This window comes from Dermochelys coriacea, chromosome 3 (assembly GCF_009764565.3).
Source record: "Dermochelys coriacea isolate rDerCor1 chromosome 3, rDerCor1.pri.v4, whole genome shotgun sequence".
In the NCBI taxonomy this organism is placed as follows: domain Eukaryota; kingdom Metazoa; phylum Chordata; order Testudines; family Dermochelyidae; genus Dermochelys; species Dermochelys coriacea.
Genome location: NC_050070.1, coordinates 446,387 through 465,655, shown reverse-complemented (window position 1 = coordinate 465,655; position 19,269 = coordinate 446,387). Strand labels below are relative to the sequence as shown.

The following is a 19,269-nucleotide window of genomic DNA, read 5'->3' as shown; positions in this document are numbered from 1 at the left end:
TGTGCATTACTTTACATTTATCAACATTAAATTTCATTTGCCATTTTGTTGCCCAATCACTTAGTTTTGTGAGATCTTTTTGAAGTTCTTCACAGTCTGCTTTGGTCTTAACTATCTTGAGCAGTTTAGTATCATCTGCAAACTTTGCCACCTTGCTGTTTATCCCTTTCTCCAGATCATTTATGAATAAGTTGAATAGGATGCGTCCTAGGACTGACCCTTGGGAAACACCACTAGTTACCCCTCTCCATTCTGAAAATTTACCATTTATTTCTACCCTTTGTTCCCTGTCTTTTAACCAGTTCTCAATCCATGAACGGATCTTCCCTCATATCCCATGACAACTGAATTTACATAAGAGACTTGAACATGAACATATCCACGAACATATCTAGTTCTTTTCTGCACCGTTATAGTAAAATTAGCTGTTACCACTCGAGAGAGAGGCCTTCAGTTGCAAAGGAGAGAGAAGTAAAGAACAGATTTTTTTAGGAATAGAGCAAGACTCAGTGGCATTGAGACCTTCCATTTAGTGCCAGTCAGACCAGCTGGCCTCCAGGTGTGGGTTCCTCTTCAGAAAGAGGAACATCAGAGCCATGCACAAAAATGCATGGGACAAATGTACTTCTGTCCTCCTATAACTGTGCACCCACTAGCCATAACATTGTCCACAGGCAGCAGATTTACTGAGGGTATCTGCACTATGGAGACTATGCCAGCATAGCCCTGCAGTGTAGACATAGACTACACAGACAAAAGGGGTTTCTCCATAGGTATAGAAATATCAACTCCCCAAACAATGGTAGGTACGTTGACAGAAGCATTCTTCTGTTGACGCACATGCATCTACACTGAGACTTAAGTCGGCATAGCTATGTCAGTCAGAGATGTAAGATTTTTCACATCTGACAAATGTAGCCACCTCAACCTAACTTTTAAGTGCAGGCTAAGACTCAGAGACCATTCAGGAGCAACATGGGTCTCCTTGTGTCTCAGGGCTAGGACTGCAATGGGACAATTTAGGATGTGATGGCCCCCGATCAGTCGTATGCAGTCTCAAGGCGGTACCTGTGGTGGGGATAAGGAGGGGTGTGACACTTACCTGATGAGATGAGGGTTCATAAACTCTGTGCGGACAGATCCCAGAATTTCATTGCTTCCATATTCCACTAAAGTCAGCTCTCCGGCATTGAAGATCATGCATACCTGTAGGGAGACAGAAGACAGGACTCCTACAGCAGGCAGTGTGAGAGGAAGGGCTCAGTGGAGGAGCACAGGTACTAGCTGGGTTTGTGGAAGGGATGCCCTGCACCCTGACCTGGATTCACCCTCTAGAGCCAGGACGAGAGCTTAGTCTCTGGAACTCATTCCATCCTTGGTCTCACTGCTGTGTCTGCCATTAATCAGTACCAATGGGCTCAGGTTTTTTGTCCTGTAGGAGCCAGGCTGTAAGCTAGTAAGCCGATTCCTCCAAGCCTCTTAGCTGTGCCAGGTGGAGTAGGATTTCCCCCAGTGAGTCAAATGTCTGCTTTCTGTATGTCTAATTTCCTCCCAGTGTCTTTCTCCTCTGCCCTACCCCTCTGCTGCCTAGGCATTGTTTCCACCCCTCCATTGTGGAAACACTGCTCATGCAAGATCCCATACCAAAGGTTTGTTCTGCTCCCTGAAACATGGGCAGGGTAGGGAGCAGACCACAGGCTGCAGGAGTTGGGTGGACAGCATGAGGCATGGCAAAGAAATGGGCCACCCCAGGGGACAGACTTCATGTTTGCAGTTTGTGAATAGTGTATTCAGCCAGGAGAGGGAAGAGTTTCACCCAATCCAACTCACATTCTCGTTGTCAAAGAAAAATTTCTCGTTCCCTCCGGATCCTTGCCAGGCCACCTGCAACACAAGGGTGTGGAGTGAATGAGCACTGCCCCGGTGGTCCTTTGGCTGCTGTCACTGCACTGCAGAAATCTCAAGCTGCAGGCACCACGGGACCTGGGGTCAGCAAGATGGGATTCCAACTAGCGATCAAAGCAGCAGAAGCATTTCAGCTCTTACTTCATCTCGATTGTTACATCTTGCTTGGGTTCTGAAATCTCACTATTTGGCTCTGTGGAACTAACCTCCTCCCACTCTCTACAGCAACATAGACAAGCCTGGTGTCTTCCATGCAAACAGCCTGACTAGGCACAGTGAGGGATGCTGCACAAGAGTTCACCTCCCAACACTTCAGGTGCCTGCACGGCCAGCGAGCAGTTTGCACTGCCATTCCTCCTACTTTTCCAGGTAATAAGACCCCCATACCCATCACTGGCTCCCCACTGAGCTGGCGTCAAATTCAAGCTCCCTGCCTTTGCTCCCAGGGCCCCAGCTTGCACCTTGGACCTGGACTCCTTTCACATTCCCTCCACTAACAACACAGCTTGTCTATCCCTTCATCTCCTTCTCTCACAGGCCTTCTCTCTGTGCCTTCCTCCATGCTGCCCCCATGCATGGAACGCTCCCTAAGCTACCTCCCTGGTCTCAGTTAAACTCCTCCATAGAACTCAGTGGTACCGAAGTCCAGGAAAAAGGAGAGGAAGGAACAGAATCTCTGCCTGCCCTCTCCTCACCTCACTGTTTTTGCTCTCACTTGCTGTGTGTTATGCTGACTACAGATTTCTCTCCCTTCTGTGACAGAAGGTGCCTTTCCCCAGTCTCTCTGGCTACGTCTACACTGCAGCTAGGAGCTGTAATTCCCAGCTTGGGTAGACATGCATTCACTAGCTACTCGGCGGCTACCCAAAGCTGCCGCCTGTGCCACTGTGGCCATGCTGCTATTTTTAGTGCGCTAGCTTGAGCAGAGTAACGTATGATATCTACCAGCGCTGAGAATTACAGCTCCCAGTTGCAGTGAAGAGGTACCCAGCACACCTTTGGCAACTGAAAATAATTAATAACAATAGTTGTAGTGATGTCAAAGGGCATTAAACGGACTGAGGCAGCAAACCCAGCCAACCAGAGAAAGCGGCTGCAGTTGGCCCTTCCTCCCGCAAGCAGGGACTTTCAGTCAAAGCTTCAAGGAGCACAGGCAAGATAAACTGACCACGCCAAGACCTGATTCCTTACTAGAAACAAGTATGGCTGGACACCTGACAGGGATACTGTGCTTGATGCTGAGCACTGGAGAGAGAAACCTGGAGACTAACTCCAGTCAGCCCCTGCTCTGATTACCAAACAGCAGTGTCCACAGGCTCAAGTTTCTGAACAGGTGCTATTGTTCCCAGCCCAGTTTAGCACTGTTACTGGAGGTCATACATACGGCATCCCTTCCCCTGAGGATGCTACCGAAGCTAGGGAACTGATGTCAGCAGGAGCTGCAATGGAGACAAGAAGTTCAGACTTGGCTGCTGAGCACAAAGCCCTTGACCCAGTTTTGGGAAGGGCACTGAGAGTGGGTGAACCCTGTGTTCACCTGGCCTTTGTAGCACACTGGCTTCTGATTTGCTTCCAGGTGTAATACAAGGTGCCGACTAAAGAGACATGCCATATATGTAAACAAAGCATCTCTTGATCTCTTATTGCTGTGACCTTCAAACTTCCCCCACATCCTTAGTCTATCACCCCCTCTGGGGCAGGGGAGCCTGTAAAGACTCATCCACACCCACAGGTATTACACAAATAAAGATAGGTTTCAGAGTAGCAGCCGTGTTAGTCTATATCCGCAAAAAGAAACAGAGTACTTGTGGCACCTTGTAGCTCACGAAAGCTTATGCTCAAATAAATATTTTAGTCTCTAAGGTGCCACAAGTATTCCGTTTCTTTTTACAAGTAAAGATGAATCTCTGTACAGTTTGAATTGTGGCTGTTGGAGAGACTGCCCCTCTCCCTGAGCACTCAGACCAGCTGTGGTGCTCTCACTGACAGTCTGTCAGGAACTGTATTTGAGCAAGACTGAACTAATGGTTGGAACCCAGAGTAGTATTGAGGTTGGGAGTCACAGCCAGAGTCAGTAATTGGAGTTAGGGCAAGGGTGCACAACACTGAATGAGGTGAGGTAACAGGAACAAGGAGCGGGAACCAGGTGAGACAGCAGAAACTTAGTCTCTGGGGTCTGGTCAGCAGCAGACCCAGCTACCAGTTGCTCAGACAAGGTGTGTGGCAGGAACAGGAAGCTTTAAAAGATGTCCAATCAGCAGTCTGCTGCTAGTCAGCTGAGCCTGCTGAGTCAGTGGATGCATCCTCTGTTTGCACAGCATCAGCAGCAGTTTCCCTGTCTGGCCTTCACAACATCCCCTGGCAAGGAGTTCCACAGGTTGACTGTGCGTTATGTGAAGAACTTCCTTTTGTTTGTTTTAAACCTGCTGCCTAATAATTTCATTGGGTGACCCCGAATTTGTGTGTTATGTGAAGGAGTCAATGACACTTCCTGGTTCACTTTCTCTACACCAGTCATGATTTGATAGACCTCGATCCTCTCCCCGCTTCGTTGTCTCTTCTCTAAGCTGAACTGCCCCAGTCTTTTTAACCTCTCCTCATATGGAAGCTGGTTCATACCCCTCATCATGTTTGTTGCCCTTCTCTGTTCTTTTTCCAAATCCAATATTCCTTTTTTGAGATAGGGCAGCCAGAACTACATGCACTATTCAAGGTGTGGGCATACCATGGGTTTATACAGTGGCATTATATTTTTTGTCTTATTATCTACCCCTTTCCTAATGGTTCCAAACATTCTGTCTTCTTTTTTGACTGCCACTGCACACTGAGTGGATGTTTTCAGAGAACTATCCATGACGACTCCAAGATCTTTCTTGAGTGGTAACAGCTAATTTAGACCCCATCAGTTGGTATGTACAGTTGGGGACTATGTTTTCCAATGTGCATTACTTTGTATTTATCAACACTGAATTTCATCTGACATTTTGCTGTCCAGTCACCCAGTTTTGTGAGATCCCTTTGCAACTCTTCGCAGTCTGCTTTGGACTTCACTTTTTGGAGTAATTTTGTATCATGTGCAAACTTTGCCACCTCACTGTTTACCCTTTTTTCCAGATCATGTATGAATATGTTGAACAGCACTGGTCCAAGTACAGATCCTTGGGGGACTCCACTATTTACCTCTTTCCACTGGGAAAACTGACCATTTAGTCCTACCCTTTGTTTCCTATCTTTTAACCAGTTACTGACCTGTGAGAGGACCTTCCCTCTTATCCTGATCACTTTGCTTAAGAGCCTTGAATCCTATTAAATTAAATAGGATGGGACTGGTTCCTGGCAAAATGTTGTTATTAGTTGGAAGTCGTTAATATCAGGGTTGCTATTAGGGAGCATATACTGTAATTATTTTTACTGTATCTATTGCATAGCACCCACAATGTGCTAGATACTACACAAGCCCATAAGGAGACACAGATGCTATCCTGAAGAGCTTATAACTTGCACAGCCCAGACAAACATACAAGCTGAACATGTTAATAGAGATGTCACAAATCCTGCCCCTGGGCTCGGGCTCCTTACTAGATTGGAACTAAGGCCCCCATAAAGACCTGTCATGCCAACTGAGCCTACAAATTTACCCCAATTGTCAGCTCAACTGTAAAAAGTATGTAAAAGTTTGTAAGATGTTACAATAAATATTAAGGGAAAAGATATGAAAGGGAGACACAACACCCATCACTCTCTTTCTGGGTCCTTAAAAGAAAATGATTTGGTGGGGAAAGTATGGGAAGAACAAAAAGAACAGCTGGAAAGAACAGCAGACGCTACTGGAGCGAGCTTCACCATCACGGCTGCCACTCCTGCCGTTTCCTAGGACCCTGGCCTTCATCATCCTGATCCTGTGAGGTGTCCTGGTCAGAATGGGGGGCGGGGGGATGGACGACCAGATGACTTTGCTACCTTCACCAGCCCCAGCTGAATCTCAGACACCACCTGGGATGACAGTTATTACCATGGTCCATACCATCTCACAGATGGTCAAACAGCCGGATTTTCCTTCCAAAAACTGCCTCCAGCTAAAGGGCAAGGGAACAAGGGATGCTGTTCAAATGAAATTTATTTAATACTTTAAATTTCAAATGCTTAGCCTATTTATTCCACCTAAATTAACAGAACAGGGCCCAGATCCCACTACCAATTTTCTCAGCTAACCAGTCCCCTCCAACTTATTAAAACCACTAGTTGTTTTTAACCAACACACTATTCAGACACCTGTGAGTCTTCCTGGGAATCCAGAGACACCAGGTCAATCACAACGTTCTGCAGCAAGTTCCAGTACCTCACTGAGCTTGTTGGAGTTCAGATCCCCCAGCAGCAGTGTATCTGAGGTATGGGCCACAAGGTACCTCTCCTTCCCCAAAATCTTCACCTCATCAATCTCATAGCCATAGTGGGATTTCAGCACCACTCTGGTTCCTGTGGAGAGGTTCTTCACAATGACCTGGAGAGAGCAGGGCAAGAGGTAAGGAAGCTGGCTGGCCCCTACAGGAGCACAACACAAGAGCCCTAAGGAAGGTTCTTGTTTATCTGTCTAGATAGTTCTATGCCCCAGCCCCTCACACACACAGCACCCCTGCAGGAAAAGGGACCATTCCCCCCACCTCCCACATTGTACCCATGGGGAGCTATGGCACAAGGAGACTGAGTGATTTGTTAACGGGCACACAATGAGACTATGTTAGAGCCAGGAACTGATGCCAGGTCTGTCATCCCAGCTGCCCTCCACCACTCACCCACATTGAATCTTGTTCCTAATATATGCAAAAATATACACACTTCCCAGCAAACTGATGGAGACGGATCCCTTAGCTAGCAATGGGATTTTACCCTCGCCTGGTAATGCACTGTGTTGACTTCTGTGCATATTTTCCAAATTTTAGGGGCCAAAGTTTGGCTTGGGGTGGGCAGGAGGGCAAGGGCAGAGGCTGGATTCCATTTACAGACTTTTAAATGTTTGGGTGTTTTAGAAGGCACAGGGCTTTCCAAGCCAGTGGAATTGTTTAAGCACTTTGCTGAATTCCAATGGTACCCTTAACTCTTTTGAACAGAATTTTTTAAACAAAGCCAATGTTTTATTGGGGCTGGGTATAAGCAGGAGCCCAGCTGTGAGAGCTTATGAAACCCATCACAGCAGACTGCAGGGAAGGTCTGGGGACTGGGAGCGGGCTGTGGAGGCAGACCTGGGTGAGACAGGAGAGTAGCAGACAGTACTGAGGACTAAGCATGCCAGGTGACTGATTATCACAGCTTCACTCACAGACACCTGCTTCACACAGGTGATGAACTGCTTACCTGGCTCGGCCCCACATATGTCATTTCAAATTTATTCTTGTAAATGCTCCTGCGAAGGCAGCAGTCAAACTGCTCCACCCCTCCACAAAGGGTGCCCTGGGGAGCAAACACAAGGCAGGTAGAGTGCAGCAAGTGAAGATCCTTAGATACTGTAATCAAGTCACTCTTCAGTCTTCTTTTCGATAAGCTAAACAGATGACGCTCTCTCACTCTAAGACATTTGCTCCAGCCCTTGAATAATCTTTGTGGCTCTTTTCTGCACCCTCTCCAATTTTTCAACATCCTTCTTAAAAAGTGGACATCAGAACTGCACGAATATTCCAGTACTAAGCTCACCAATGCTGTATACATAGGTAAAATCTCCTCCTGACTCCTACTCACTACTCCCCTGCTTATCTATCCAAGGATCACATTCGCGCTTTTCACTAGCATGTTGCTCTGGGCGCTCATGTTCAACTGTCTGTCCAATATGATCCCTAGATCCCTTTCAGAGTCACTGATTTCCAGGATAGAGTCTCCATTCTATAGGTATGGCCTACATTCCTTCTTCCTAGAGGTCTGACCTTCTATTTGGCTGCATTAAAAACACATTTTGTTTGAATGGTCCCAGCTTACCAGCTATCCAGACTGCTCTGTATGACTGCCCTGTCCTCATAGTTATTGACCATTCCTCCAGTCTTTGTGTCACCACAAATTGAATCAGCAGTGATTCTGTATTTACATTACATTTGGATCATTGAAGAAAATCATAGAATCATAGAATCATAGAATATCAGGGTTGGAAGGGACCCCAGAAGGTCATCTAGTCCAACCCCCTGCTCAAAGCAGGACCAAGTCCCAGTTAAATCATCCCAGCTAGGGCTTTGTCAAGCCTGACCTTAAAAACCTCTAAGGAAGGAGATTCTACCACCTCCCTAGGTAACGCATTCCAGTGTTTCACCACCCTCTTAGTGAAAAAGTTTTTCCTAATATCCAATCTAAACCTCCCCCATTGCAACTTGAGACCATTACTCCTCGTTCTGTCATCTGCTACCATTGAGAACAGTCTAGAGCCATCCTCTTTGAAACCCCCTTTCAGGTAGTAATGTAGAAAATGTAGAATAGTGTCAGGCCTAGTACGATCCCTGTGGAATCCCACTAGAAACACCGCCATTGAATGATGGATTCCCCATTAACAACTACTTTGTGAGGTCTGTCAGCCAGTTCTTAATCCATTAACAAGTTTTTTAAATCATTAAATCATTTTTTAAATCAGAATATCATGCGGTACTAAGCCAAATGCCTTTCCACAGTCTCAGTAATTACATAGACTCAGTTATCCTCATCAACCAAACTTCTAATCTTATCAAAGAATGAAACCAGGTTTGTTTTAAAGATCAAGGTCTTAAATGTGTAAGGGGAAGCAAGGAACAGCCTTGTAGGGCACATCTTTTACCCAGGGACTCTCAGCCTGGGATAATTTTGAGCAGAATCCCTAAGGCAGAGACAGGGGCACTCTCTGGTCCCTGGAATACAAGGGGTTAATGCCAGCTCAGCTCATCCCCACACCACCAGGTGCTTTGGGGAGACAGAGGGCAGACTGCATTTGGGAAGGCCAAGCCCAACCCCTTCTGTTATTTTCCCTGGAGGAAGGGATCTTGCTGCTGCCGCTGAACCATCACTTGTGCTATTTCTCAAACTCATACGACTCTCATCAGATACCAGATTGCAGCAACTTCTTTCCCACCCTAAATCCCAGCCCACCCCTCCTCCTTGTGTTTCAAGGTCCCATCCCTCCCCCTTGGTCTCTGGCTGGCCCACCCAGTGCCATGTCTCGTTGACTGCAGGGACACAGATCAGACTCCACCATGCAGCAGGCAGGACTGTCACTCCAGCACACCTCAGGGCGGCTCTGGAGGACTGCTTGAGGCTATTATTCACGGTACGCACCGCACAGAGCCGCGAGCCATCCCTCTTCCATGCTAAGGCTGTGATAGTGTAAAGGTGTGCGATTTCTTTGGGTTTGGCTTCCTCCCAGGCATTCCTGCGGGGGCTCCAGTTCAACACCCTCAGCCTGTGGGAAGAAATGAGGAAGCAGTGACCTTGAAAAACTGCAAGTGGCAGGCGAGGAAGGCTGTTCTAACGGAAAGGCCCAGCCATTAGGCACCATACCTGTTGTAGCTGCCAATGACAACTGACTGGCCCCCGGGGCTAGTGGCTGCTGTGGTGAACTCCTTCTCCAAGGGGTCCCGGCTATAATCAAAGGTTTGAATTATGTGGCCTTCCTTTCCATAAGCTATAATCTTCTTATCACAGCCTGCAGCCACAACACTGCTGGAAGCCCAGGTGAGGGCATATGGAGGGCAGGGGTGCGTCACCAATTTACCCTACAATAAACAAGACAGAAAGTCCTGAACAGAGCAGAAGCACCAGCAGCAGACTGAGCAGACCAGATACAAAGCCCCCTGCGAACCATCAGCTGCTTGTTTAAAAAGTATGTTTCTAGAAGGTTTCTAGGGCTGACTGCCAAAGTTGCCACGGAAACAGCCTGAAACCAGAGTTTTGAGGAATGAGCTGCCCCATCACCTTAATGTCTGTTAACTCTGAACTCTACTGTTGACAATTTAAATGTCGACATTATTAACTAGAGTGTTGTACACTTCATAGCTTCTACCAAAAGACAGACAGAAAAACAAACAATTAAGCGATCAAGTTGACCTCACTTTGCTCGGCCAAATATTTCACTGCTGATCATTGCAGCAAAAACATCCTGATTGCATGGATATAGCATTGCAGGACACAGGGCTGGATCTGGGGTTGGGCACAAAGGGGAGCCTGGTTGCTCTTCTTAAGTTGCTGGGACCAGGAACTATTACTACGACTACTAATAGTAATGGAGTTCAAGCCCCCTAAAACCTTCTGTCACCCCTGCTGCTGTACACAGGGGCAGGGAAAGAAAAGATGCACCCCACACCCAGATGCCAAAACCCACCATTATTTACCATCGTGACTATGGTTTTCTAGGGACACAGGAACTGCCAAACTGGACCAGAACCAGGGCTCATCTAGTCCAGGAAAAGTAAAAGAACCCCACAGTAGCGGATGTAGAACAATCTGTCCCCCACATTAGGTCTCTCTGGGTACGTCTACACTGCAGTTGGGAGAGTAATTTTCAGCCTGGGCAAAGTTACTAGTTTGATCGAGCTAGCACACTAAAAACAGCAGAATAGCTGTCAAGGTTCCTTCCCCACTCTGAACTCTAGGGTATAGATGTGGGGACCCGCATGAAAAACCCCCCTAAGATTATTCTGACCAGTTTAGGTTAAAAACTTCCCCAAGGTACAAACTTTGCCTTGTCCTTGAACCCTATGCTGCCACCACCAAGCGTTTTAAACAAATAACAGGGAAAGAGCCCACTTGGGACGTCTTTCCCCAAAATATCCCCCCAAGCCCTACACCCCTTTTCCTGGGGAAGGCTTGATAAGAATCCTCACCAATTTGTACAGGTGAACACAGACCCAAAACCTTGGATCTTAAGAACAATGAAAAATCGATCAGGTTCTTAAAAGAAGAATTTTAATTAAAGGTAAAAGAATCACCTCTGTAAAATCAGGATGGTAAATACCTTATAGGGTAATCAGATTCAAAACACAGAGAATCCCTCTAGGCAAAACCTTAAGTTATAAAAAGACACAAAAACAGAAATATGCATTCCATCCAGCACAGCTTATTTTACCAGCCATTAAACAAAAGGAAATCTAACGCATTTCTCGCTAGATTATTTACTAACTTAACAGGAGCTGGAAGGCTGCATTCCTGATCTGTTCCCTGCAAAAGCATCACACAGACAGATCCTTTGTCCCCCACCCTCCAGATTTGAAAGTATCTTGTCCCCTCATTGGTCATTTTGGGTCAGGTGCCAGCGAGGTTTCCTTAGCTTCTTAACCCTTTACAGGTGAAAGGGTTTTGCGTCTGGCCAGGAGGGATTTTATAGCACTGTATACAGAAAAGTGGTTACCCTTCCCTTTATATTTATGACAATAGCCATGACTACACAGGCAGTGGCATGGGCTAGACACTCAAGTATGTACCTAGGGGTTTGGGCAGAACGGTACTCATGCAGCTAGCTTTTGCCTCCACACATGTAGCCATGGCTATACTGCTATTTTTAGCACACTAGTTCGATCAAAGTGAACAAGGGTATGTCTACCTGAGCCGAAAATTACTCCCCGAGCTGCACTGCAGACATACCAATGTAGTTAGAGGCTTAAGCTCTGAAAGAGGTTTAACATCCCTGCCAGAATTTGGTTAGCATTCATTATGACAGCTCTGCATATTCTCACTAGCCATATAAACATCCAACCCCTTTTTGAATCTTGTTAAGTTCTTGGTCTCAAAAAACTTCCTGTGAGTTCCATAATCTAATTACATGTTGTGTGAAAAAGTATTTTCCTTTATCCATTCTGAATTCCCCCCTTTCCCTTTCATTCAGCGTCCCCTAGTTCTTGCATACAGTGTTGTCCCTGCACAGATACACTCATGGGATGCACCTCCTGGGAAGCAGTGCCTGTTGAGGCTGCACAACCAATCTCATGTGGCAACAGATATTCAAAACTGAGGCTGTAAGAGGATCAGCTGCCTCAATTCCTCTTGCTAAAGCGAAGTGCTTCATGAGAGCAGCCCTCCAAAGAAGAGGGGAAGGCAGTGGGAGGGGAGTAGCATGAATATTACTCTTGGGGGAATTTTGTGATATTGCGTGCTTGCATAATTAATGAGCCCTGCAGATTTCTAATTTTTTGCGCAGAAAAAAGCTTCTGCCGACACGTTGCTGCGATTCTGCCTTTTGCCCACAAGAGGGCGTTGTGGCACAAGAACAACAGCAGCTCCCTGCAGAAAATAACTTCTGCAGTGCTGCCTTTTGCCCACCAGAGGGCGTTGTGGTGGTAAAACAAAGCTGCAGCTCAAGGCCAGCAAGGGAAGAGAGAGAGCTGCCTTCTTTGCAGAGCTTGTTAGACCAGGTCAGAAGACAGAGGCTATGGGGAGACAGAAAGCGTGGGGTGCTGGAGGGGTCAGACAGGGGCTCATAAGGGCTAGTGGGGGAAGACAGACTGGGACATGTGCTGAATGGGAGTGGAAAAGTGGCACAGGGCCACAAGGGGGAGGGAGGGGCAGAGCTACATAGGGACAGGGGCGTGGTTGGGTGGGGGCACAGAGACACATGGAGACGGGGGAAGATGTGCCTGACTGAATGGGAGAGGCTAGGAGTCAGCCAGGGTCTGCATGGGGGAAGCTCCCTAATAAATCCCTGTTCCATACTTTTCCCACCCATACCCAACAACCCTCCAAGTTCACACCCAAGCTCCTTCCCAGCAATTTACTTCCTTGTCCCTCAGCTACCCCTGACTCCCCCAGCCTTTGCACTGCTTCTGAGGGATGTGGGAAATACAGTTCTGTATTGCAGTTTACATGAATTACTTAGAATTCTGTATTAATACACCTAGTAAGGAATCTATTTGTCAAAAAACATATCCTGAATCTTTTTTGTTGTCTGTATTGTTACAGACATACTTGCTAACAGGTATTTTGAAATAAATGACCAAAAATAATTGAAACTGGTGTAATTATATTGTGTTACTTTGACAAATAAAATATGCACAATTTTAAAATACTGTGCACAGAATTTTTAATTTTTTGGCGCAGAATTCCACCAGGAGTAGAATATGCAGCAGCAATGCATGGGGAACCAAACAGTTCTCTAAGGTCACCTCTGCATATTCCCACTTGTGGGTAGCCAGCAAGTCCTAGTCAAAGAGATTGCAGATCTGCCCCGCAGAGCAAATATCAGATCTAGATGTCATAATACAGCAGTACGGAGTATGTGTGAAAGAACTCTCTGGTAGCAGCCCTGCAGATTTCTGTAACAGAAACATTACAGAGGCAGGTCTGTTATAATTATTATTATTATTAGTAGTAGTATTACCATAGCACTAGGAGACCTTGTCATGGACCAGGACGCCACTGTGCTAGGTGTTGTACAAACAGAACAAAAAGACAGTCCCAGACCCAAGAGCTGACAATCTAATGTAAGCCAAGAGACAATATCTAGATATAGACAGACCAACAGGAAACAATGAAATGTTATAAACAGGCCGTGGACTCAGTACACCTTTGCCCTGGCAGAGTGATCTCTAAAACCATCAGGTTCTGTTACCTTGGGTAACATATATGCACAACCTAATCCAGCCAGAGAGAGAAGGGCCGAGTGGAAATGGCATTCCCTTTCCCCTGGCCAAGGCCATGGGGTCCAGCTTTCTGTGATCAGAATGAGGTTTTGGGAAGACCATTGGAAGATGACTGGTCTGGATGAGGACACAAGACGAATTTGCCCCTGTGGCACGTTGTGAAGGAGGATCAGCCACTTACTTTTCCTGTTACTGCAATTAAAATGCTGCTCTGAGTGACAGCTGGAATAATAAGTACTCTTCCACCTTCCTGTCCACTATGGAGAGCTTGAAAAGCTTGGCTTAGGACTGTTTGGTCTCAAGCCTTCTCAGGAGGAAGCCCAAGGTGATCATTACAAATGGAAATCTCCAGTTAAAATCTGTTGGTGTAACTATGAAGAACACAACAGGGGGCAGTGGGAAGAAGGCAATACACATACCCCACAGCTCTCACAACTTGAGTGCTGCTCTCCTGGGCACCAGGGTGCTCCCAGAGCTCCACAGATATGTGGATAGCCTTGGGTCTCACAGGCACTGGGGTAATTCCCCTTCCCACACAAATTCTGAAATTGATACAAAACTAGATCTAGACACCCTTCCATGGTTTAATCAGTGCTCCATTAGCCACACAGTGATGACAGCAGCCTGCTGCCCCTCCTCTGACCTGCCCTCCCTTCCGCAGGTCCCACTTACTCTCCAGGCCTGATGTGACTGCGGAGGAAGGATGTGTGCAAGAAGGAGTCTTTTCCAAAGACCCATTCAGTACCTGTGATTCACCTGAGCCTTCGTCATCAAAGAAGTAGCGCACAATGGTTCCATCTGCATGGCCAGACAGGATCCCCTTCCCCGACACGCTGTCAAGAGACACCAGGACAAGTCGGAATAGAGTCACAGCAGCATTCATGGTCCCACTTTTCCCTCCCATCCCCAGCTGATCTGATTCTCATGGGGTTGCAGGAGCCAATGGTAGCCCACTGTTTTTCCTTAGTTATTTCTTGATAGTGCCCACAATCTGCCCGATGGCACACACATACCAAGAAGGTCTGGATCCTGCCCCAGAAAGCTCAAAGTCTCTGTAAAGACAAAGCAGACAGACATGGGGAGAGGAAGATGGGAAGGGAAGGGTATAGGGACCGGGTGGCATGTCCTGATAATGCAATGTTACAGTATTATGGTAAAACACACAGAAGCTGGGAACCCCAAGGGAGGGGGGCTCTGGGCTTATTTATCTTTACAGCGGAGCCTATGACGCTGCCCCATGAGCACTAAGGAGGCCTCTTTAGAGACAGCAACTGGGTCAGGAGACTGAGCAGGGGCAGTGGGAGCCTGCAGCACCACCATACTCACTTGGAGGTTAATGAGACCACAAAAGAATCTGTCCCGTAAATGGTGGAGGACTTGTTGCTCTTTGTATTTGCTAAACGAACCTGAGGGAGAGAAGGACACTGGTCAGTGCAGTCTCTGTCCTCATGTCAGAAACAGGGATTCACTCATGGTGCAGCACAAGATGGCTTTTAAACAGAACAAGGGAGAGGCTCTCATCTGTACTGGGCTGGCACTTTTAGGCCAAGCAGCAAAGTAAGAAATCACATGGAGCTCCATGGTCTCTGGTGGGAGGAATGGAAGCTGGAGTGGAAGAATAATTCACTCTCATGCCATGCTGCACAGTCTCCTGAGAGACTCACAGGGAATTGGTGCAGGAGAGCAAGTAACCAGTATAATCCCTTCACTGCTGAGCAGTACCCAGGGCCCATAACTCAGTGACAGCATTAAGCTTCTCTACCTTCCCCTCAGCGAGTCCAAAGACAATGATGTTCTCTGCTGGCCACAGCAAACAGGTCACTGCGCTCTGTCAGGGAAAGGCACAAAGAGGTTAGCGCTCTCAGCCAAGCTAGAAGGCTTCCTGGCGCACAGGCAGCAATGCCACTCCAATTAGACACAGAGCTATAGGCACATGGAGCCTGGAGCAGATATTAACGGGACAGCACCCAGAATCCTGAGTGAGACTGAGATGAGAATCCCCATGGAGGAGCCTGGATTGGGCCCATTTGTGACACTGTATGGAATATGGGTGACCATTTAGAATATTATGGATACCAATATTACAAAATTGCAATGAGTCACACAAGATATGCCATATAAGGTATCAGTGGAAAAGTTATAATTGCCAAATATGATACTCTTGTTTATATGTAAAAAGAAAAGGAGTACTTGTGGCACCTTAGAGACTAACAAATTTATTTGAGCTTAAGCTTTCGTGAGCTACAGCTCACTTCATCAGTGAGCTGTAGCTCACAAAAGCTTATGCTCAGATAAATTTGTTAGTCTCTAAGGTGCCACAAGTTCTCCTTTTCTTTTTGTGAATACAGACTAACACGGCTGCTACTCTGAAACTTGCTTATATGTATGTATCATCTTTGTATGAGTTATAAATAGGTGTGATATATTGATATCTTAAACGTGTGCTGTGTATCTGGGTGATACCACCAGACAGATTGGCATCAGCATTATCTAGTCTGCTTAATGGCCCATCAAGGGCAATCAGCTGTACAATGAATCCACTGAGAGAAGGCACAGGCTATGAGTAGGGCTCCATGTCCATCACAGAGGTCAGTGAAGTCACGGATTCTGTGACTTCCTGCTACCTCCGTGACTTCTGCAGCAGCCGGTGTGGCTGACTGCAGCGCCACCCAAGCAGCTGGCGCCAGGGACTGCCCGAGCAGCTGCCGATGGGGCTGGCCCAGGGAGCAGCCACAGCTCAGTGGCTCCCGGCAGCAGTCCAAGGGTGGCCAGAGCAGTGGTTGGCCCTCCAGGGCTTCCCCTCGGTGGCAGCTGAAGCAGCAGCGGGCCCCACGGGGCTTTTTCCTGGCCGCAGCCCCCCGCCCCTCCCAGGGTTCCCCCCAGCAGCGGTCAGAACAGCAGCAGGCTCCCCCCAGGGCTTCCCCACAACCCCACAGCTGGTGCCGCAGGCCCCATGGGCTCCCCCCCCAACATTCAATCAGGATATTTATGGTATAAGTCATGGACAGATCATAGGCTGTGATTTTTTGTTTCTTGCCCATGAGCTGTCCATAACTTTTACCCATGATTAAATGGTAGCCTTAGTTATGAGTCAACAGGATATGTAGGGATATGACTGGGGACTCCAAGAACTTTTCCATGCCCATGTGCTGTGAGCTTATGTTTGGGACAAAGGAAGTACAAGCCACTTGACAAATGATATAAAAGGCAGCTGCATCTTCTCCATTTTATCTTCAATCCTGCTTCTCACCAATGGAGGAACTTCTCTACAAACCGAAGCTTGAACAATGGACTTATAGACCCATTCTGACACATGGCCAGAAAGGGTTAAGCAGCTTGCAGGCTAATTGACCCAATTCAACCTTTAGAAACATGTTGGAAAAGTATCTAAACGGGGGATAGCTCCGTTTTGTGGACAGCCAGCCAGCCAGCTAGTTGGCTATGGAATCCCTCTTGGTGGTTGTTCTCTGCTTTACCTGTAAAGGGTTAACAAGCCCACAGGTAAAAGGAAAGGAGTGGGCACCTGACCAAAAGAGCCAATGGGAGGGCTAGAACTTTTTAAAATTGGGAAAAAACTTCCCTTTGTTTGTGTGTTGTTGCTCTGTGGGAAAGAGGGGAACAGGGAGCAGTTATGCTGTAAACAAGTTAAAATCCAGATATGAAAAACCATCAGATCACACCTAGAGATTGCTTATCTGAAATCCCAGATATGTAAGTAAATTAGGGAATGTCTAGGAAGAAGCGATTAGGTTTATTTCTGTTTATTTCTTATTGGTTTGTGGACTCCTCTGTGCTAACCCCAAATGCTTTTTGTTTTGCTTGTAACCTTTAAGCTGGACCTCAAGAAGGTTATTCTTGATGTTTAATTGTTGTAAGTTGTTTTTTTAAATCTAGCAAAACCCTAAGTTCCAGAGGCATGTTTTTTCTTTTCGTTTTTAATAAAATTTACCATTTTTAAGAACAGGATTGGATTTTTGGTGTCCTAAGAGGTTTGTGCATGTGTTGTTTAATTAGCTGGTGGCAACAACTGATTTCCTTTGTTTTTCTTTCTCAGCTCTTCCCGGGGGGGAATGAAAGGGCTTGAGGGTACCCAACAGGAAGGAATTCCCAAGAATTCCTAGAATTCTTGCTGGTTTCAAAGGGGTTTTTTGCACTTGGGTGGTGGCAGCATCTACAAATCTAAGGTCAGAGAGAAGCTGTAATCTTGGGAGTTTAATACAAGCCTGGAGTGGCCAGTATTAACTTTTAAAATCCTTGCGGGCCCCCACCTTCTGAACTTGAAGTGCCAGAGTGGGGAAGCAGCCTTGACAAGGGCTGTGACACTGCACCCCATATTCTTCACAGTGATATTACTAGGATATGATTACGACATAATTATGATGTATTTTATGCAAGATAAGTCATGTGAGATGTCATTGAAAAGGTTATGTTTTGCTAAATATGACTATATTTGTATGCATGTATAATTTTTGTATCTGAAGTTATGAATATTGATTATGTATCTGTACTTCAAATGTAGTTACACCTTGGTGATGCCCACCAGACAAGATGCTTTCATTCTAGATAGTGGGTGAGCAAGGGCCATTAGGGAAGAACAACAGGCCTTAGGAGAAGCTTACCTCCCACCCAGTGAGCCTTCCTCTGAATGCTCCAATCAGTTTGTGAGTAATGGCTGCTATGACTCAACAAGGACATGTGATGAGACCACGTCTCTGAACTCCATCTCGGGATGTCAGTGTTTTTCCACAGACCGGTCTCGGACCCAAGTTTTGTAATAAAGGATTCCCGCCATATGCAAAAACTATATAAGGCAGGGAGTGACCTCATCTGGTGTTCTTCACTCCCCATCTAAGAAGACTCCTGGAAACACCTAAGGAAAAAAGACTGAACTGGGAGAAGTGCTGGACCCAGGCTAAAGGGATTTTTAGCCTGTGAATGAAACACCTGGGGATTCCAAGCTGTAAGCAAGTACAGTTTGCCCCTTAAGAATCTGCAGCCTGCTTGTATCATCTCTTAGGGTGAGAATCTGCTATTCATATCCAATCTATTTAGTATATTAAGTTTAGTTGGTGTTTTTTGTTTATTTGCTAGGTAACCTGGTTTGATCCATTTGCTATCACTTAAAAATCTATCTTTTGTAGTTAATAAACTTGTTTTTGCTTTATCTAAACCAGCATGTGGGAATCATAACTCAGGGGCAAAAGGCTATTGCATATTCCTCTCCACATTGAGGGAGGGGGCGAATTTTATGAGCTTATGCAGTACAGTTCCCTGTGCAGTGCAACATGATGTAATTTTGGGTTTATACTCCAGAGGGGGTGTGTGCCTGAGGAGCTGGGAGTAGCTTTCCCATGAATGGCCTGGCCAGACAACCTGTTTGTAACTGCAGCTGGGTGTGTCCATACCTGTATGTATGCTAGTGAAAGTGCAGGCTGGAAGGCTTTGTAGCTTGTCACAGCAGTACAGTGTTAGAGGGAGCCCAGGCTGGTGGGTCAGGGGGCTCAGTGGTACCCCAGTTTCAGATGGCACCCCGGAGGGAACCTGTCACACGGGCCATTTCACATTAGATGGGCTAGAACTTTGAAATGCAAATCTATATTGCTAGAGAATTAGAAGTGATACTAATTGTACATGTTTACTTATATCTTGTTAAATGTAAACAGAGAGTTCTTGTCTATTACTATAGCTTTTGATTCAGAGATCAAAAGGGAATATTGACATTTAGATAAATCTTGGGTGAAATGATGTCATTGTCTATATGTCTCTTTAAAGTTTGTAGTAGCAGCCGTGT

General features: G+C 46.4%; 1 protein-coding gene across 3 annotated transcripts in view; it reads right to left on the bottom strand.

The window, feature by feature from the left end:
* IFT172 (intraflagellar transport 172) overlaps positions 1–19,269 on the bottom strand; it is a 154,257-nt gene that overhangs the window by 119,480 nt on the left and 15,508 nt on the right. For all 3 annotated transcript variants that reach the window (XM_038397429.2, XM_043509919.1, XM_038397430.2), the window contains 9 exons: positions 15,241–15,306; positions 14,805–14,884; positions 14,224–14,311; positions 9,409–9,623; positions 9,187–9,310; positions 7,258–7,353; positions 6,245–6,406; positions 1,831–1,884; positions 1,103–1,206 (listed from right to left, as the gene is read on the bottom strand). In XM_038397429.2, the coding sequence (XP_038253357.1) occupies positions 1,103–1,206; positions 1,831–1,884; positions 6,245–6,406; positions 7,258–7,353; positions 9,187–9,310; positions 9,409–9,623; positions 14,224–14,311; positions 14,805–14,884; positions 15,241–15,306 (989 nt within the window). The remainder of the gene's footprint in view (positions 1–1,102; positions 1,207–1,830; positions 1,885–6,244; positions 6,407–7,257; positions 7,354–9,186; positions 9,311–9,408; positions 9,624–14,223; positions 14,312–14,804; positions 14,885–15,240; positions 15,307–19,269) is intronic.